At 40.4% G+C, this 20813-nt stretch overlaps 1 protein-coding gene across 1 annotated transcript in view; it reads right to left on the reverse strand.

The window, feature by feature from the left end:
* The window catches only part of dock8 (dedicator of cytokinesis 8), a 64339-nt gene continuing 43526 nt past the window's right edge, over positions 1-20813 (reverse strand). The window contains exons 34-48 of the mRNA XM_053625052.1: positions 20682-20778; positions 19917-20051; positions 18855-19007; positions 15818-15976; positions 14802-14902; positions 12401-12593; positions 11225-11368; positions 10570-10701; positions 9754-9888; positions 9491-9577; positions 7984-8220; positions 6744-6887; positions 6076-6182; positions 3637-3807; positions 1-2049 (exon numbers count right to left, since the gene is read on the reverse strand). Coding sequence (XP_053481027.1) covers positions 1998-2049; positions 3637-3807; positions 6076-6182; positions 6744-6887; positions 7984-8220; positions 9491-9577; positions 9754-9888; positions 10570-10701; positions 11225-11368; positions 12401-12593; positions 14802-14902; positions 15818-15976; positions 18855-19007; positions 19917-20051; positions 20682-20778 — 2047 coding nt within the window. The 3' untranslated portion in view covers positions 1-1997. The remainder of the gene's footprint in view (positions 2050-3636; positions 3808-6075; positions 6183-6743; positions 6888-7983; positions 8221-9490; positions 9578-9753; positions 9889-10569; positions 10702-11224; positions 11369-12400; positions 12594-14801; positions 14903-15817; positions 15977-18854; positions 19008-19916; positions 20052-20681; positions 20779-20813) is intronic.

The following is a 20813-nucleotide window of genomic DNA, read 5'->3' on the forward strand; positions in this document are numbered from 1 at the left end:
TTCAACAGTTAAAGTTTTTATTGAGTGCTTTGGAATATTATAATACAAAATAAATTTACATCCACATTGTGCTGGAGAAACACACTATAGACCAAACAGTTCTCACAGTGTTAAGAGCAGCAACAGGTGTAACAGAAAGGATGATTATGGTTTTCAAAATAAAGGGTAAACTGCAATCTGCAGTGTTATCTATGACTAATTGGCAAAATTTTCAGAACTGGCCCAGGAAAAATAGAAATAAAATCCAACTAAAGTGTTCCTGAACAAATTAAACTTCCAGTTAATAAAAATACAGAAAATATACATGTAGGGGAGAAAAAAGACAATATTTCCATGCACAAACCTACTGTGCTTTATCTTTATATAAAAAAAAAAAAGTTAACTTAATTCAGTTATGATATTGACAGATTCCAAAAAGGTTAGGTAATGAGAACATGTGAATTGGCACACTACAGCAAATGCTGATCGTACCAGTGAGAATCAAAACTATACCTTCCTATAAATAAAGTAAAACATATTTACATCTATTTCATATATCTCTGCTAAAAATATATATTATATTGTTTCAGCAAAAGCATAAAGAATCCATGTTGAATGTAACCAGGGGCAGTTTGTAAATCTCGTATAGACATGATTTTCATGAGCAGTTCTTTCATTAAAATCCAGATAAATAAAGAGAGCTTGCATCTGAGATTTCCAACCCTGCTAAAAGTTCTGTTTCTGTGCAGTATCATGTACACAAAATTCTAGGCATTTCACTGCACTGGCTCAGCGCTCAACCATCATGAGAAATTCCTCCCGTCCGTTCCACTGGGTGTTGAGTGCGCAGCAGAACACACGCAGCTCGGATGATACTCACGTCTTACCGCAGGAGGGTTTTATTCAAGTCACAGGCCTTTCTTTCCTGGGGTTATGTAATCTGCCTCTGGTTAGCCTCCCTTCATTTTGCTTAAATGTGGACAGTTTGTTTGCACTGTCAATATCTTTTTATTTTTTTTGTAATCACTCATTTTACTGCACTAGCCAAGAGATTCCTGTATATCATGTGGATTTTTGTATACGTGTTTATTTGCACTGTTTGAGTGATATTTCACCCAAAGTTATTTTTCTATACAGTCATTGGGAAAAAGAAAGTACACCCTCCTTCAATTCTATGTTTTTATTGATCAGCACCTAAATAACAATTGTGTGGTCTTCACCAACGTCTATCAAGATATTGTTGCTAAAAGTGGTTCTACATGTTACTGAATTATAGGGCGTACTTATTTTTTCCCACCTGGCTTCTGAATGTTGGTTTCCTTTTTGGGGAAAAAAATACTACATGTTGAAATCTGTTGTGTTTTTTTTTTGTTGTTGTCGTTACCTGAGGTTCTTTGGTTGTTTATAGAAGGTTAGTGAGGACCACACAATTGATTAATTGAAGACACAGAATTGAGTACATTCCCCCCCGCCCATGACTGTATGTTTGATCTCATCATGATTCAAATCCAATTTCTGTAACACAAACTTCCCATTAGGCATCAGTAAAATGGTAAAGTATTTTATCTACAATGCTGTACGTGTCATAACAGAACTTATGCTGGAATGTTTTAAAGTAAAGACAGATTATTGAAAAGTATGATACAGTTATATAACTTGCTGAACTTATCAACAATAGGTGGTATGGTGTTTTCTCAGCCTATCAAGTTTAATATTTAAACTTGACTCCAAATTGGTTGTTATTCATCTGATGAGGTTTTTATTTATTTATTTTTAAAGAAACTACCAAAGCCTACCAGCTAAAATGATGCCTAATAGTTTTTAGCAGGACAACAGCACATCAAGACAAATGTAGGAGGCAATAAAACAATGTACTGAAATATGTTGACATGCATTATCCCTTTGACAATTTGAACATAAACTAATATTTAATACTGTGAATGAAACCCTGCTCAAGGCATCAAGTCACCAGTGGAGCTGCTCTTCCACTCCCTCTCCTCTCCTCCATTCTCATGACATCATGAACTGTCCTCCGGAATCCGCCGGAAGCTGTGCCGTTTGATGGAGTCCCTGGTCCAAACAACACAGAAAAGCGGTTTGAAGATGACAAGTTTGAAAGGGCAGCTAGGACTCACTCAAAAGATTACAAGCTGTAACTTAAGTGACAATGAAATTAAGTCGCATTAAGATCAGAATTATACTGCTACATCTGTGTGACCCGTGTGCGAGTAAATTCATTAAGCTACAGCAGGTTAAAAGTGAAAGTACAATTTATGTGTGGATCAGGACTGGGATTCCCACAGAACCCAAACAAAAAAAAGTTGCTGACGCGAGACGTTTTTACTTCATGCAGATAGGAGTGAGCATTTTGTAATAGAGATGGTGGGACAAATGAAAAGTAGCACATGACCACTGTGTTATAATAACATTCCTGAAATGTTTGGGTTTTTTTTTTCCTTCCAGAAAATATAAAAATGGCCCACTCTCTTTTTCTATCAGTTCATGGTTCTCATACACAGACACTCAACCGACCTCAAACATGGTTTTTGCGAATTCACAGTACAATTTTAACCTCTATAAAGTAAACATGAAGTGAAATTAATCGCAACTAGAACACATTCATATCTTTCACATCCTGTGTCCTGTCCTCTTCAGTAAATTATTTTTTTCTGCCAGGTGAATTTTATTTGCATGTGATCTGACTGCTGCTTTAGCTGAGAAAGCAGAAGCGTCCACTTTTTCAGGTGTCTCCTGTAGCACCATAGCAAGGGGCCAAAAATCTTAAAGTCCCCATGAAAACAAAATTGACATTTTGTCACTTTTAGTATGAATATGTTAGCTTTAAGGTTATCTAAAAGCTAGTGTGCTCCACAACAATGACAAAATTCACATTTAGAAGATATGGTAAATGGCGCACTTATATAGCGCTTTTATCCAAAGCGCTTTACACTGTGTCTCATTCACCCACCCACCCACACACACACCCACACACACACACCCACACTCTCACACCAGTGGTAGCAGAGCTGCAATGCAAGGTGCTAACTTGCCATTGGGAGCAACTTGGGGTTCAGTGTCTTACCCAAGGACACTTTGGCATGTGGAGTCATGTGGGCCAGGATTTGAACCGGCAACCCTACGATTAGTGGACAACCCGCTCCACCAACTGAGCCACAGCCGCCCTCTGTGTGCATTCAAAATGTAGTTTCTCTCTCTCTACCACCAATTCGGATCAGCAGTTTCGATAACATCACTCTGCACTTCGGCTTCTCATCAGATTTTCTGACCAATCCGATGCTCTCTAGAATCTGTAGTGTCCCACCCCCAACAATTGCAAGTTTCCTGGCTGTGAGGTAAGCTAAACGCTATTGGCTATTTAAAAAGGGGGCGAAGCCACTCAATATGTCCTGCCCTGATTTCCTGTTTCAGTGGAAATTCCGTCAATACATTGAAGAATGCTATGCATTTTAAGGCACTTCATGGGGGCTTTAAAGGCTATGGTTAAAGCGTATATGTTGGCACCTCTGGTTAAAGTTAAAAAATAAAAGACTTAAAAAAAAAATTTTTTAAAAGTAAGCTGTTTGTGTTTGTTTTTGACTACGGTCACAACAAGTTTCATGTTTTGCTCGATTGCACATAAGAGAGCAGATGCCATACCTGTTCTCGAAACGGGGTTTGATGATGGGCTTGTAGAGCTCAGGGATCTTCCTCTCCAGCATAGGCCTCAGGTTCTCCCTCAGCTTATTGTAGTTCTTCTTCAATTCCTGCTGATACTCTCGCTGGTCTGGTGTGATCAGGTGCTTGTTCTTCTCGACTGCCTCCCCACACCTGCACAACATATACATTTACAGTGAGGACATGGTGTAGGGGTGGACTAATCACTAGCAGATTTTGTGTCTGGCTTATTCATTTTCCCAGCGGACAAGTAGGTTTAACGAAAAAGAAAAATCCTACCCCTCACTAACTTTCACAAAACAAAGGTTTTCATTTGTTATGTATATTATGCATTATATTATACACAGCTTCACAGCAGTGTGATGCACCTCAATTTTGTAACTATAGCACATGCTTCCAAATCCCACCCCATAGTAATACTAGCAATCGTAATACTACTATTAATTAACATGCACTCATGACGGGCAATCTTTTCAGAATCGGGTGTGGGGAAACAAGTGTGCTGAAAACAAGCAAAATAAAGTGCAGTGTAAAGCTGTCTCCTGCTAGGACAACACGTGGTCATCTCACTGATGCCAGGATAGAACACCACATCCATCTATACCGCTTATCCTACACAGGGTTGTGGGGGAGCCTGGAGCCTATCCCAGGGTACTCGGGGCACAAGGAGAGGGACACCAACCAAGGGCACACACTAACACCGCATGCACACTAATTTGGAAATGCCAGTCAGCCTACAACACATGTCTTCGGAAACCGGAGTAACTGGAGGAAACCCCCAAAGCATGGGGAGAACATGCACACTCTGCGCACACAGGGCGTAGACGTGGGATTCGAACCCCCAACCCCGAAGACAAGCGTGCCAACCACTAATCCACCATGCCCCCCTAGAACACCACACCTATTAGCTGAAATGTTGGCCAACGATTTGCTGTATTTTTTTCCCCCCAGGCCACGAACACAACGTGCTACATAATCATACACTGAATCTTTAGTTTGTTTCCTTTATCCTGTATTTATGCATTTAACTATCTGACTAGCTCACCATATGTTATTATATTTTACTAGCTTTTACTAGCTACCACATTTTAGCCTAGGTTTTTGGGTAACAGAAACACAGGACTTGGCGGCACACTGATGCTTCTACTCATCTGCTGAGCTAGCTGATGGATTTATGGATTTGTCCACTCCTGTGGTTATCTCCGTAATCAGGGTTAAAAAGAATTGAAGGCTGTAAAACCTCCTCTGGGAAAAGGGGAGTGACTGAATGTTTTTATTGTGGTCCTGTGGTCTTTTTCGTCGCTGTATCTAGAAGAGGAAAAACGACTGACGCGAAAGCCACTTAAAACACTGGAGCAACTAAGAGAAATTTACACACACTGCATTCATATTTGGAAAATATGCTAAATTAATGGCTGCACATTTACTCCTCTTTTATACAAGTATCTGTATTTGAAGCACAGGAAATTTGAAAGTGGGAAAAAAAAAGAGAGAGAAAAACACACAATTCAAACGTAATAGCATACAGACCACCTGAGCACAAAGTAATCTTGTCCAGCCTCACAAAAGATCAGCTGTCTGCAGTAATCGAATGTGAAAAATGCTAGCTTTGATGTTGTGGTTAAAACCTGGGGTGAAATGTTACATTTTAAACCAGTGTGGTTGATTGCTTATCGAAGATCCTTTTAAATCCCCATGAATACAGCTAGTGTACTGCGAACACTACAGAAAGGAGCTGTTCCCTAATCTCTACTATCACTCAGCAATGTGTTACACACACACACACACACACACACACACCCTGCTCTAGCCAGCGTTGAAGCAAGTCATAACATTCACTGGATAATGTGCTTTATAAGATGTCATGCCAGCTTATATGGATTATAGAAGAAAAGAAACATTTAGAAATTACAGTAAATATTTGTCAGAATTTTGGCAGCAATTAAGGCATGAGTTTTGACATATGTCCAGAATAAAAGCCACTTTCAGAAGCCAAAGCAAAACATTGCCTCAGAAGTTCCATATGTCCATTAAAAAAATTTTTTTTTTTTTAAATCCTGCATTCCGACATCCATTTATTTACAGTTTCTATTTAGGCATGTTAAAGATTTTTTAAAAATCAGATGCAGCTGAATGCCAGTAAACTTTGGCCTGCCCCTTTCTTTGCAAATGGAAAGTAAATGGGAATAAAATAAATAAAAAAGGGTCTCTGGTAGCACTTTCAGCCATTTTAAGAAATGTCCATGAGGAAAAACAAAACAATGGCACTCTGTTATTTAGATGCTTAGTGCTCAGTGGAAGCAACATTTCTATATCGCTTTTTTACTAGGGAAAGGTCTAAGTTGCTGAAAAAGTCATTCCCTCTGAAAGGAAAAAAAAAAAAGCTGCTCTTTCTTAAGAGATCTTAAATGCCACACTCACCGTAGGATGAACTCTTTGAAACACAGTCGCAGTTTGTTGTGATGACGGTAGAGTTTGGGGTCTGCTGGGATTTCATTCAAAAAGACCTGGGCTACCTCTAATGGTCCCTGAAGAAACAAAAAGGGAGGGAGGGGAGGGGAAAAAAAGGAAGAAGAAGAAGAAGAAGAAAAAAAAAAAAGAGGTTTCTCTCCTGAACTCAGCACTGACAGAGAAAATGAATGCTTCGCACATTGGAGGCCACGAGGTAAAGTCAACACATAAGGGAAAAGCATGAATAGGCCTTTGTCTGAGAGATGCGGCTGCGCAGCCCAGGACTGGAGCGATTGCCATACGTTTCCTGTGTTGTCCCTCCAACTGGCGTTTATCATATAACCGCAGCCATCTCCTCAGGATTCTGGAGACATCTCAACAGTAAACGTATCATGATTGGTGCCGTAAACTGTTATTCTGTGGCTCTGGGCAGCCTCAGGAAGGCAAGATCACTTTTAAACTATTCAGACTGACTCTCATGGCTTATATCAGTCTGATTTCCTGAGACGAAAATAGAGACGTTTTCTGAGAAGAAGGAAACATTTCTACCACACAATATAACTACTGTATATAAACAGCTGAATGAGGTGAGGAATACGGTACGTCAGTGAGTTTAGATGCAGGTGAGATGGTCAGACCTGGTTAACTGTGGCGGTCACAGAGCCCTGCAGAACCATCTGCAGCATCTTGGGGTCAGGTTTCTCTTTGTGTGTGGCGATAGCCAGCTCGCGAGTTTTGTTCTGCATGTCTTCGATAGCCACCTCAATTGGAGTTAGGTCAAACTGCAGAAAGAAAAATGTTAAGAATGTTTACACGTACACTTGTAACACATTGAAATACACTGAAACACATGAAATACATTTATATTGAAATATTTCTGCTGTGTTTGGGGATTCCGGTGCTAATTTGTTGGTTGGAGCTGTATTTGTGTTAATTCCGTGAGGTATTAGTGGTTGTGTGCTACGCTGACATTACAGGGGGACATTTCTAGCGCAGTAACATCCATCCATTTTCTTTACCGCTTATACTACACAGGGTTGCGGGGAACCTGGAGAGTATCCCAGAAGACTCGGGGCACAAGGCGGGGGACACACTGGATGTGGTGCCAACCCATCGCAGCGCACACACATTCACACGCTACGGACAATTCGGAAATTCCAATCAGCCTACAAAGCGTGACTTTGGACTTGGAAGAGGAAACACCCGAAGCAGAGGAAGAACATGCAAACTCTGGGCACACAGGGCGCAGGCAAGAATAGAACCTCCAACCCCGGAGGTGCGAGGCAAACGTGCTAACCACTAAGCCACCAAGCTCCTAGCGCAGTAACAATGGCGTTGTTGCAATAACAGAAAGGTTTCACTGTTAGCGAAAGCTCCTCCTCTCCTTCACCAGATTTTCAATGTCATTAACGGAATTTTGAAGAAGTGGAGACAGCAAACACTGAACTCAAAGCTCCAGAATGCAATGCAGCTATATGACACATTTGTGCCGAGTTATGATCTATGCGAGGCTAGTTAGTGATCTACGAGAGGACAAGCACAATGAGATTGGAGTATTAACATGAAAACTCTGAATCATATGTGGAAGTGACTAAAAGACTAAAGCGCTGCTGCATCAGCCTCTTTCAGTAGAGATCAATTCCCAGTGGCACTACCATCAGCAGGTAGTTCAATGGCATTGTGGGTAATGTTAGAAACCGAAAACAGACCAACACATTGATCAAAGAAATGTAAACGAAAGGGATTTCATTACAAATTCAACATCATCTATGTAACTGAAGATCATATTAAGGTTAATACGCTAATTGTTCTGGGTGGATTTTTCCTTTAAGTGCTAGTGTAGGTAGAAACTGAGATTATTTGAGTGGACTTCGTTACCTCTTCCTTCTGAATGACATTGATTCGTGTCTTCACATAAGGAAAAGCATGCTGTGTGGTGAGGATGGTCTTCCTCTTGTACTGCTCGTTCAGTTCTCCTCGAGGCCGACCGCTCTTTGTGAACGGGGTGGTGTACATGAACCGGCGCAGGTTGAAGTTCTTCTCAAAGTTGGTCATGCGATCTTTCATCTCATAGTCATCAAAGTACGGCTCCACAAATGTGATCTGAATATATGCCTGGTTCCGAAAAAAAAGAAACGTTTCAAACGAGCATCATATGAAATGAAAATGAAACGCTAGGAAAGTTTAGTACAACCCCTGGCAAGAATGATGGAATCGCCACACTTAGAAGATGCTCACCAAGCTTTATTTACTTCGTAGCAAATAAACAAATCACAGATTTTCACACAAAGCAGTCTTTTGTTTAATAGCTGAACATTCTGACTTCGTGAAACATACCTCAAACAAGTTAAATTCCACTGTTTTAATTAATGTTGTTTTTTTTTCCTCAGATCAAGTAGAGGAAAAAATTATGGAATCACTCAATGTTGAGAAAAAAAAATGGAATAAACAACAAAAAAAAACAACAACCCATAATTGGTACAATAAATAAATCCCATTTCATTCGGCCGATTTCTAACAGTTCTGTCACGAACGCTGACTCTTGTTTCCACCCATTTGTTTTGTTGTGCATTTTCTATTTTCAAGGCATATCGCTTTGAGTTTTCTATCCCGACGTTTAGTCTTCCTTTGTCTACCCATATATTTTCCTTTCACAACCTTCCCATATTGTTTATACTTGCGCTAAAATTTTTTAAGACACCTCTGACTCAGAACAACCAAAATCTTTTGGCACACTCCCTATTGGGTTTCTTTCTTTCTTTTTTTTTTTTTTTTTTTAAATGATTGTTTTTATTGCAGAACTTGGATTTCCTTCTTGAAGGAGTTTTATAATTCTTTCCATTGTTTCAACTGACAACTCTCTTGTAGGGGCCAAGATTCCTTTGAAAAAGTCCAAGGTTTGGGTCTATAAGCATTCTCTTTTAACTGTAGACTAATTTGCATTTTTAGTCTTGTGCTGGTATTTTGTATTTGTTGTAGCAATGCAAATAACAAGGTGAGTCCATAATTTTTTCCTCAACTTGTGCTGGAAAAAAATATATATAAACCATTAATTAAAACACTTTCATTTAACTTGTTCGAGGTATTATTTTTCACAAAGCCAGAATGATCAGCTATTAAATGAAAATTTTTTTGGGTCATATCTTTATTTGCTACAAAGTAAAAAAACCCGGGCGAACATCCTCCAAGTGTGGTGATTCCATTGTTTCTGCCAGGGCTTGTAGTAGTTAGAAAATAGGATCCTAAAGCAAAATACAGTTAGAAGTCAATATTGTAAGTTCTTTCTTTGTTTATAAAGTATGGGAAGCCTTGCATTCGATGAAAACTCTAGCGCTTAATTCTCTTTTAATGAACTTTGAATTAGCATTACATCAGGTCTTAATACCTTGTTGGGATTCAGTTTGTTTCTGTCTACAGGTGTGGAATCCTTGATCATTTCCAGAACGTCTCCCAAACACTGTCTGTAGAAATTCTGCACAAAGGACAAATATGGTTACATACAGCCATGAGAATTTGAGATATTTTACTTACTTAAACACTAAATCTCACTAAGCTCTCACAAAGGTTTACATCAAATTGTACAATTCACTCATTACTGACGTATCATCATAAACTTTTTTAGTAGAAACAAGCTCAGACATTTCTTACTTCTAGTCTGTGGGAGATCTCAGGAAGATGTGTGATTCCTGGCTCTTTATATATGAACTCCCGCTCATCAAGATCTCCAAACTTTGAGCCAAAAAATGCCACACGGAAATATGTACCGAACATCCTCTTATGACCCTGAAACAAAACACAAACAAACATATCTTCATTAGTTTCAGTCTTACAGACTAAGTTATGAGGGTAGGTTTTATTTTCTGATCCTTAGAGAGGACTGCAAAAGCTACACATTGATCCTTTACCTTAAGGCATCATATGGTAAAGATCTATAATTAAAAAATAACTCCTTTTTCTCATTAAATTAGAAAAGCAAAAAATGGAACATATTTAGGTACATGAATATTGCTTAACTAACTCAATGCTTCAGTATTGAGAAATATGAATATGCAAAAAAACATCAGTTTAACTACAAAATAGCCGTTTCCTGATTGTCTATGACATGTTTTATAGCAGGCCATAAAATAAAAGAAGTGTATCCTTCAAAAATGTTAACAAAGAAATAACTTAAACCTGTATACTGGACTACTGAATTAAATGTATGACATTCACACAGTGCAAAAAGTGAAATGGACGTTATTTCCTGTCTGATTTGTTGTCTGTTTGATTTTGCTTTCAGACACTACATTTATTATATCTTTGTCATATTTAGTCATATTTGAAGTCAATTTTAGTGTAAATTGAATTTCTTTATTCTTTTTTTTTAGTTTTAGTGTTTGTTTACTATAATAATCCTGATTCAAATGAATGTTCTGATAAATCTCTTGCAATATCAGAAGTAGCACCATCTGCACTCTGGTTTACCTTCTGAACGACGTTCTCGAAAGCTCTTTTTAGGTTGTCGTGAGTGGTGGCCAGTTTCCGGAAATCTCTATGGGCCTCCAGTATGGGGATGATGATCTTATACACCTCATTCACTGCCTCATATAATCCACCCTGTTCAATGACAATGGCAGAAGAGACACTCCGTCATGCATGAAGAACTGAATCAACAATTTTTTTGTTGACAAAACAAAAACAAAGTTTTACAAAACAATAACAATGAAGAGGTAGTATGTCAGTTCAACTGGACTTATGCCATCATGAAATGCAAGGGCAGGGTGTCCCAAAAGTTCCACAATTTTTCATTTTATATATTATATATATATATATATATATATATATATATATATATATATATATAACAAATTCAAAACAACTGGAAGTGTTGCGGACCAACCAAGAGGTGGACATCCACCGAACTTCCTCTGATGAAGGCACAACCGACGTGGTGCTGGCATACAGTCCCCTATGTATGGAGACTTTTGGGACACCCTGTATTATATATTATACTACAACTGTACTCTCCTTCACAAGCTAGACAATTAAATGACCATGATAATGACCAGGATAACCTAAAATCTGGTTTAGTCAATAAGCGAAGTAAAACCACCAGCTAGATTTAGGATATGTAACATACATTGCTGAAGAGTTCTGCAGCCTGCTCAAGAAGCCCCACCAGACCATTCTCGGTGAAGTACCGTCCAGAACAAACGCCGTCCTCGTCTGGGGACAGGATATCATCTGACACCGCCGACTCCTCCAGAACGTTAGGGGAGATGTTCTGTCAGGATGAAATGGCACTGATTATCTCAGTAGTTTGGAGTTTTCTATTGTATGTGAATGGCTGAAAACGTCTTCTACTTCTGTGTTTCTAAATCATGAGTTATATCTGAACACGTCAGTTGCATTGACCGCCTCAATTTATTCAAACCTTGCCCAGTATTGTGCCTCATTATTCATGACTAATCCAGTTGTGGGATAACAATAAATCCATAAACTGTTTTTACTTGTCCGGATAAATATTGCTAATGTAATGTAGCTTCACAGTTTGCAGGAAAAATCCACCCTGAATGACTTGCATTACAATAAACAGTCTTTATGATTAACATGTGATCTTCAATGGTGTTCAATGTTCTTCTTGTAATGAAATTCTAAGTTGACCTTGTTTTTTTAGTTTAAACATCTTTCACCTCCTGATCTTGGTGCCAGTGGGAATTCATTTCTACATACAAAAGACTGCTACAGCAGTGCTTTAGTATGTCCAGTTCTCTCATGTCTTCATGTGTACACTCTGCTCAAACAAATTTGAAGATTTGACATTTATGCTAAAACCACCGTCAACACCTTCTCCTTCATCATCTTGTAGAGCTATTACTAGTCAAGCCGAGTCTCTGCCGTAACTCAGCGCAGCTGTTTCATACAGCTTTGAGCCCAGCGTTTACTTTCGACACTACTTCTATATTTAATTTCTCATTAATATGACACTGAACAATCAATAGGAAATGATGCCACAATGTGACAGACAACTGTGAATATAAAATGCGTTTCAGGGTGGAGTTTTCCTTTAAGAGACAGTTAAACCTGTCTAAGGTTCACTATATTACTGTGTTCACCAGCTACAGGGAAACAGACAGGTATGGTCTTTTTTTTTCAGCAATTTCTGACTGGTAGTTTGAGTCACTGAATGAGTCACTGTGTGTACTTGCCTCTGTGTTCCAGTTATGTAATAATTTATTCTGTGGGATGAGGTATCTTTTAGCTGTTACATCTGGGAAAGATGAAGTTCTGCATTCCAGCTAGACTTATCACTTACTTGGAAGGTGACGCTGCCCACAGGCAGGTACTTGTGGTCCTCCAGCATGCTGAGGTACTCAGCCACCAGGGCTGCGGCATGCACCAGACACATTGCAGACTCGGTGAAGCACTTCTTGCCGTTATGCTTCTCAGCCATGTTCTGAAGCCAGGTCAGGCGCAGATCAGGTGACGTCTGGTAGCCCTTCGCAATCCTGCCACAGATGTAAACATAGAGTTTGAGTCCCAGAGGTTCATAGAGCAATCAGGCTGCAAAATCCCAATTCTGACAGCCTGAAAATCAAGGACATGTGTGTGCTTTGAGCATTTGCATGCAGTCTGTGCACATGCTGGGCCAAACCTCAAGGCTAAGACACAACCACGTAGTTTCCATGGTAAGTTCAAAAACAGTAGACAAACAGCAGAAACCACAAGCAAATGGGAAGCAGAGTAAGAAACCACAGTACAAGAGGGCAAGAGGCACAGAATGGCAAGACACACTCAACTGATGGAGTGAGTGAGTGATGGAATGAGTGATTGAGTGAGTGATGAGTGAGTGAGTGATGGAATGAGTAATGAGTGAGTGAGTGATGAGTGAGTGAGTGATGGAGTGAGTGAGTGATGGAGTGAGTGATGGAGTGAGTGATGGAGTGAGTGAGTGAGTGAGTGAGTGATGGAATGAGTGATGGAGTGAGTGAGTGAGTGATGGAATGAGTGAGTGGTGAGTGAGTGATGGAATGAGTGATGGAGTGAGTGAGTGATGGAGTGAGTGAGTGATGAGTGAGTGAGTGATGGAATGAGTAATGAGTGAGTGATGAGTGAGTGAGTGATGGAGTGAGTGAGTGATGGAGTGAGTGATGGAGTGAGTGAGTGAGTGATGGAATGAGTGATGGAGTGAGTGAGTGATGGAATGAGTGAGTGGTGAGTGAGTGATGGAATGAGTGATGGAGTGAGTGAGTGATGAGTGAGTGAGTGATGGAATGAGTAATGAGTGAGTGATGAGTGAGTGAGTGAGTGAGTGATGGAGTGAGTGAGTGATGGAGTGAGTGATGGAGTGAGTGATGGAGTGAGTGATGGAGTGAGTGATGGAGTGAATGAGTAATGAGTGAGTGATGAGTGAGTGATGGAGTGAGTGAGTGATGAGTGAGTGATGAGTGAGTGATGGAGTGAGTGAGTGATGGAGTGAGTGAGTGATGGAGTGAGTGAGTGATGGAGTGAGTGAGTGATGAGTGAGTGAGTGATGGAATGAGTAATGAGTGAGTGATGAGTGAGTGAGTGATGAGTGAGTGAGTGATGGAGTGAGTGAGTGATGGAGTGAGTGAGTGATGGAGTGAGTGAGTGAGTGATGGAGTGAGTGAGTGAGTGATGGAATGAGTGATGGAGTGAGTGAGTGAGTGATGGAATGAGTGAGTGGTGAGTGAGTGATGGAATGAGTGATGGAGTGAGTGAGTGATGAGTGAGTGAGTGATGGAATGAGTGATGGAGTGAGTGAGTGATGAGTGAGTGAGTGATGGAATGAGTAATGAGTGAGTGATGGAGTGAGTGAGTGATGGAGTGAGTGAGTGATGGAGTGAGTGATGGAATGAGTAATGAGTGAGTGATGAGTGAGTGATGGAGTGAGTGATGGAGTGAGTGAGTGAGTGATGGAGTGAGTGAGTGAGTGATGAGTGATGGAACGATTGATGGAGTGAGTGAGTTAGTGAGTGAGTGATGGAGTGAGTGATGGAGTGAGTGAGTGATGGAATGAGTGATTGAGTGAGTGAGTGAGTGATGGAATGAGTGATGGAGTGAGTGAGTGATGAGTGAGTGATGAGTGAGTGATGGAGTGAGTGAGTGAGTGATGGAGTGAGTGAGTGAGTGATGAGTGAGTGAGTGATGGAACGATTGATGGAGTGAGTGAGTTAGTGAGTGAGTGATGGAGTGAGTGAGTGAGTGATGGAGCAAGTGAGTGAATGAGTGATGGCGCGAGTGATGGCACGAGTGATGGCGCGAGTGACTGAGTGACTATGTGAATGAGTGAGTGAATGACTGACTAACTGAGTAAGTGAATGAGTGACGAACAAGTGGATGAATGTGAGAGCGTCTGAGTAAATGACTGAGTGACTGAGTGAAAGTGAGTGAGTGAGTAGGTGTGCAAATGACTGAGTGAGTGACAAACTGAATGAGAGACAATGAGTGAGCGAATGCCTGAGTGAGTTGGTGTTTGTCTGACTTAATGAATTAGTGACAGACTGATTGATTGACTGAGTAACCAACTGACTCACTGACTGACTAAGTGAGTGAGTGAGCAAATGTCTGAGTGGCTGAGTGAGTGACTGATGGAGTGAGTGAGCGATGGAGTAAGTGATTGATGAAGTGAGTGAGTGATGGAGTGACTGAATGAGTTTACATTTTTCATGTTTTTGTGTGTATATACATGTTACCTATACATAAGGTCCATTAGCATTTCAGGATCTTCTTGAAACTCCTTCATTTTGACTGTATCTGAAAGGATGCTGTTTAGATTCCTCAGAAGTTCATCCACCTGAGAAAACGATGGCGTGGAGATTTTTATTTGCTGGAAAATTCACTTGTTTAAACATCAGCTTTAATGTGATTCAAAACTGCCCATGATTCTTGCTGCATGACTCAACACATTCCATTTAGTAGCCAAGAAGTCCATATTAAGAGAAGACTCAGAGTTATTCCTATCATTTTATCAAGAAGACCAGACCATAATTTCACTGGCAGCATTCCTGCTGCACTATTGATTGACTCAGCAGTCTAGACTGTGAGGGTTTTATTTGATTTGAGACTTACAAAAAGCATGACATACTAGTTACAGTTACATTTATATAATGCTTTTCTAGACACTCAAAGCGCTTTACATTGTGTTGGGGGGGGGGGGATCTCCTCCACCACCACTAGTGTGTAGCATCCATCTGGATGATGAGACGGCAGCCATACTGTGCCAGAACGCCCACCACACACCAGCTCTGGTGGAGAGGAGAGAGTGATGTAGCCAATTCAGAGATGGAGATTATTAGGGGGACATGATAGATAAGAGTCAATGGGGGAATTTCGGCAGCACACCGGGGTTATATCCCTACTCTTTATGAGAAGTGTCCTAGGATTTTTAATGACTACATAGAGTCAGGACCTCGTTTTAACGTCTCATCCGAAAGACAGTGCTGTTTGTACATTATAGTGTCCCTGTCACTATACTGGGGCATTAGGCCCCCCACAGACCACAGGGTGAGTGCCCCCTGCTGGCCTCACTAATATCACTTCCAGCAGCAACCTTAGTGTTCCCCAGGAGGTCGCACAACCAGGTACTGGCCAAGCTCAACTCTGCTTAGCTTTAGTGGGAAACCAGGCAAGAACCGCAGGTTGATACTCTGGCATATCTGTGGTACTACATACCGCAAACTGTTTTACTGGCTTAGCTGTAGCATTTTACCTGTGAAGGAAGCTGCGTGGATTGCATCTCTGTGTCTTCCTCTGCGTAGGCTAGAATGGTGCGAAAAGAGCGACGCAGGTACTCCTCGTGCACATCCGAGGACTTTCCTACTAGAGACGCCAACGACATGGTCACCTGCATCTTCACTCTAGAGAAATTCTGTTCAGGGAGCAAGGAACATGCATCACAACCAGTAAATGATGTGTGACTGTATGGCAGAGAATACAGCATGTGGTGTAAAACAGTTTGCAGAACATCCAGAATAGCAAAGTGGAATGTTTCGTAGAGGAATGCTGTAGAACAGTTTATACTAAAGCGCCGTTGAATACTTGATTCTGATTGGTCGGAAGGTGTTGATTCTATACTACAGCAGCTGCTCTGAAAGTAGTGCAGACTGTAATTCATATCACAGGTTTATATACTAACGCACTTGTTCGAACACATTATCATTTCTATAGCAACAGCTTATTCACACCACGCAAGATAATCCTGACAATTAAAAGTAGAAAAATGTTTAATCTTTGATATGGTGAAGCTTTCTTTATAGAAGGAGTCTCCAGCATTAGTACTTTGTAACAGTCAGTAAGTAAGTGTTCAGAATAGAAGGACTTTCTGGTGTCTCAGTAACATGATAAACTGCATTATTAACTTCATAAGAGAGAAAAATCAAGGGTGTTGAAAACCTAACTTTTCACAACATTAAATGTAAATAAACTGATCAAGTCAGTTTTTAATTATAAGAAAATGATCATCATTGGCAAATTGAAATGACAAAGCATGCAGTTACAGGAAAATTTAGGATGGTAATCAGATAACACCATCCCTTCATTATTTTCCTATAATAGCTAATTCTGTCATGTATTATTCCTTAAGTAACTACTTTTATTACAGCGCTACATAATCCTCTGTTACTGAATGCTCAATAACTCCCCTCAGGCCAACTCATCACGAAGCCTGATTAATCATATTTGGATAATACTCTTTATATCAGCATCAGTCTGCCCAAGGGTCTTAATCTGGGGTAGCCTCAGAGGTTATTTAAGCTAATTTTTACCCGCTGCAGGTGAGAAACTGAGAACGAAGCATGGCACAGTGCCAGTTCTATTGGACATTGGCATCATAGTCTCAGCTCATTGATTCTGAGGTGGACCTAGCCAAGGGCAGCAAATGCACCATCCATCTTGCTCAGCATCAGGAAACCACAAAATGATCCCATTAACTTGGACATAATTGCCAATGGATCATTTCAGTGGCACCGTTCTGCTGGTTTGACCACATGTGCGAGACATCTCAAGACACTCGTCTGTTCTGTGGCCAGTTTTTGCCATGAGGATTGTCATGGTGTCGATATTCGACAGCTGATTAAGTTCCGGTTTGCCTTAAAACCCATGGTTTTATGGAACCGGCGTGCCGTCTACTATGAGAGAAGCGAGCCAGGCGAACATAAAACTGGGGTTGAAGAGAGAAAAACAAGTGAGTCATTGTGGCTTGGAATCGACATGACTCATTCAAAGGTTATAATAATGACAATGGAGGTAACTGTCAGGGCAAACCAAACACTCAGGCAAACAGAGACGGGGAAACATTCATCGTTTCTCCATTAAAGATGAATGGGAAAGCAAACAACATAGCCATCTGTTCGGGGAGGGCTGAGTGTGTGTGTGTGTGTGTGTTTGGTGAGGGGAGGTAAATGACATGAACAGAGGAAATAGTCCATACAACCAGTGCACACAGGAAAAGAGCAGACACACAGACCTCAAACAAAACACACCACCATTAGTGGAATACGTGAGGTATGATGGTACTGAGCAAAATAAATCGAACACAAATGTCAAGCATGTTTGGGTGACAGCTTCTCTGAAACCTCTATTAGGAGCCAATGCACCTAGATTTAATTCAGTATCACAGCAACAGCGACTTTCAAAAAGCAGCAACATACTGACTCATGAAGTCATTGTTCGTTTATCTTCTCAGTGTGTGTGTTAGGGCAAATTTTTAACCAGTACAACAAGTGGACTGGATTTTGTTGTCTGATTGTGGCATTTGGAAAGACAGATGCACCTAATAGAATATGGAAAACAGTGATGGCTAGTTTTACTGTACTGGCTGGCCATGGCTCTGTTTGGGAAATTCTTGACTGGAGCTCTGTGTGTGTGTGTCTTTCTGTGTGAATGTTATAGCTGTAAAGCTGCATCTCATGATGCACTCAAGTGTAGTGTGTGTGTGTGTGTGTGTGTCCCTGGTGCACTCGGGGCGGCAGGGGTGTCTTATACTAGCCAATGATTTACAGCTATATTTCATTTTTGAGATGTGTATCACAGGTTTACTGTATATGTATGTGTGTATGTGGGTTTGTTTTTATATCTTGCTAACAGTTTTGACTTTGTGGTGACATTTAGCTGGTCCCCATAAGGAAAACTGGCTTTATATGCTCAGTTTTAAACAAAACTGTTTTGGGGTGGGGTGGGGGACTAAAGGGGCCAAAAGGTTTGCTCTTGTAAAAGGTTACAGATGTTTGGTAAGGTTTAGATTTAGGTGTATCGTAATAATGAGCTGTATTAATAATTTTGTCAATGAAAAAAAAAAAGTCCTCACTGAGATAGTACGACAATTATGTATGCGTGTGTGTGCGTGTTGTGTGAAAGAGACACAGATAAAGAATACAGAGCTGGTGTGTGTGTGTGCGGTTCTTATACTAGCTAATGATCTATAGATGTATTTTGTTTAGAGATAAAGTGCATCACAAGTGTGTGTGTGTGTGTGTGTGTGTGTGTGTCTATGCATGTATGTGTGAGGGGGTCTTACACTGGTAGAACTGAAGCCGTAGATCATGATGAGGTTAAGTGCAGAGCAAGTGTGTATGTGTGTGCGTGCAAGCACTCTAGTCATATCTCTCATAATGAAACAGGTGTGTAAGTGGAGGGTCTTACTCTAGCTGCTCATCTATAGTTGTTTTCATGGTGAGACAGTGTATCGTGTGTGTGTGTGTGTGTGTGTGAGAGAGAGAAGAGAGAGTGAGAGAGAGAGAGAGACTTACACTGGCAGAACTAAAGCTGTATCTCATGATGAGGTAGAGTGTAGCACAGGCCTGGTTCCTGTTGCTGTCCACACAGCTGCTGCAGTACTGAAGCACTTTCTGGCACAGATCTGCACACTGCTCGGCCTCCTCCTCGAATAACATGTCCCCAAACTACAACCCATCAGACCAGATTATAACACAATCATCAGTACAACACCGTTGTTAATACTAACTAAAAAATTCATTAAAGAAATACTCCATCGAGCCACCACTGCAGCATGTGATCACCACTCACAATAATGATGATCCATTGTTGAATTCCATCAATAAAAGGTGGGAAAGATATGGGACTGCTTTTTCACAATGAAGAACTTGATTATGTGTTACGAATGTTATTGCGCTGGCCTAAACATGCACGGACACTACAAAACCTTTCTAAGTAACCAGAACTACTTTTTATTGTATTTCTCCAGTGTTGGAAAGTTGAATAAAACTAGATTTAAAAAAAAAAAATAAAAAAAATAACCCTTTGGTAAGACATTCTTTAATGTCTGTTAGACTATTGTTAGAAGCTGATGTTTATAGATTTAAATTAGCTTTGTATAGCGTTATATTAAACTCTGATGGACAGCTTTCAGCAACTGCCTTTAAATAATATTATAATTGAATTTCAAGTAAATACATTTTCTGTTGTTTTTTTATTACAGCTAAATTATTATCTGTGGTAAGCCCATATACACTACCGGTCAAAAGTTTAGACACACTCATTCTTTATTTTTATTTTTTTTCCCCCCACATTTTAGAATAATAATAAAGTAATTAAAACTCTGGAGTAACACAAATGGAACTATGGGAATTATGTTAATAAATAAAAATAATTCAGCATTTTAGCATCTTCAAAGTAGACACCCTTTTTACCTAGAATTTCCAGAAATGTATTCTCGGCATTTTCTCAACCATCTATGCTACAGCTAGATTGGATAGAGATTAGTTAGGCACATTTTTGAATTGCTCAAATCAATAAATAAATTAGATTACTAAATTAAAGCATTTTGCAAAATAACTGCAGTAGGTCAGTACCTTCACAATGAGAGCTCGGATGGTGCTGAAGCAGTGTGATAGATACACGGTGCTCTGGTTGCATGTTAGTGAGTGCAGCAGAACCCTCAGAACTCCACCAACCGCACTATCCTTATAGTCTGCTAATGGTACAGTCTGGGGGGGGGAACAGGGCACACACATTTATTTCACTACCGTTACAGCGGTTTTCTATTTCTACAGTATTTATTTACAGTAATTCAATCCTCGTCTCCGAGTTAGCTTGTTCGTGTCTGAAGTGACAGCTTCAATCTGTGCAAAAACATCCATCCATCCATCTTCATACCATCTTCATTATTCTACACAGGGTTGCTGGGAGCCTGGAGCCTATGCCAGGGAACTCGAGGAACAAGGTGGGGGACACACAGGACGTGGTTGCCAACCCATCGCAGGACACAATCACACACACATTAACACTCTACAGACAATTTGGAAATGCCAATAAACCTACAACGCATGTCTTTGGAATAGGAGAAGAATCCGAAGTACCCAGAGGAAACCCCTGAAGCACGAGGAGAACATGCAAGCTCTGCGCACACACGGTGGAGGTGGAATTCAAACCCCCAACCCCCGGGGGTGCGAGGTAAACCTGCTAATCACTAATCCACCTTGTGCAAAAACAGATTTCTTTTATTTCTCATGACATGACTATGTCAGAATTTACATTACCTCAAATGAACACTAAGAAAGCAAGCACAAATTACACTGCAATGTGTGATGAAGATGGACTGCACTTTCCTCTGTTACCTGCACAATGACCTCCAGCAGGTCCAAGACTATGAGGTTGGCTTCAGTGGCCAGATTCCCACTGATTATGGCCTCCTGGTCCAACTCAGCTTTAGATCTGTGAAAACACACAGGACCAAGAAACATTACACA

The sequence above is a fragment of the Ictalurus furcatus genome, chromosome 5, assembly GCF_023375685.1.
Source record: "Ictalurus furcatus strain D&B chromosome 5, Billie_1.0, whole genome shotgun sequence".
Lineage (NCBI taxonomy): Eukaryota > Metazoa > Chordata > Actinopteri > Siluriformes > Ictaluridae > Ictalurus > Ictalurus furcatus.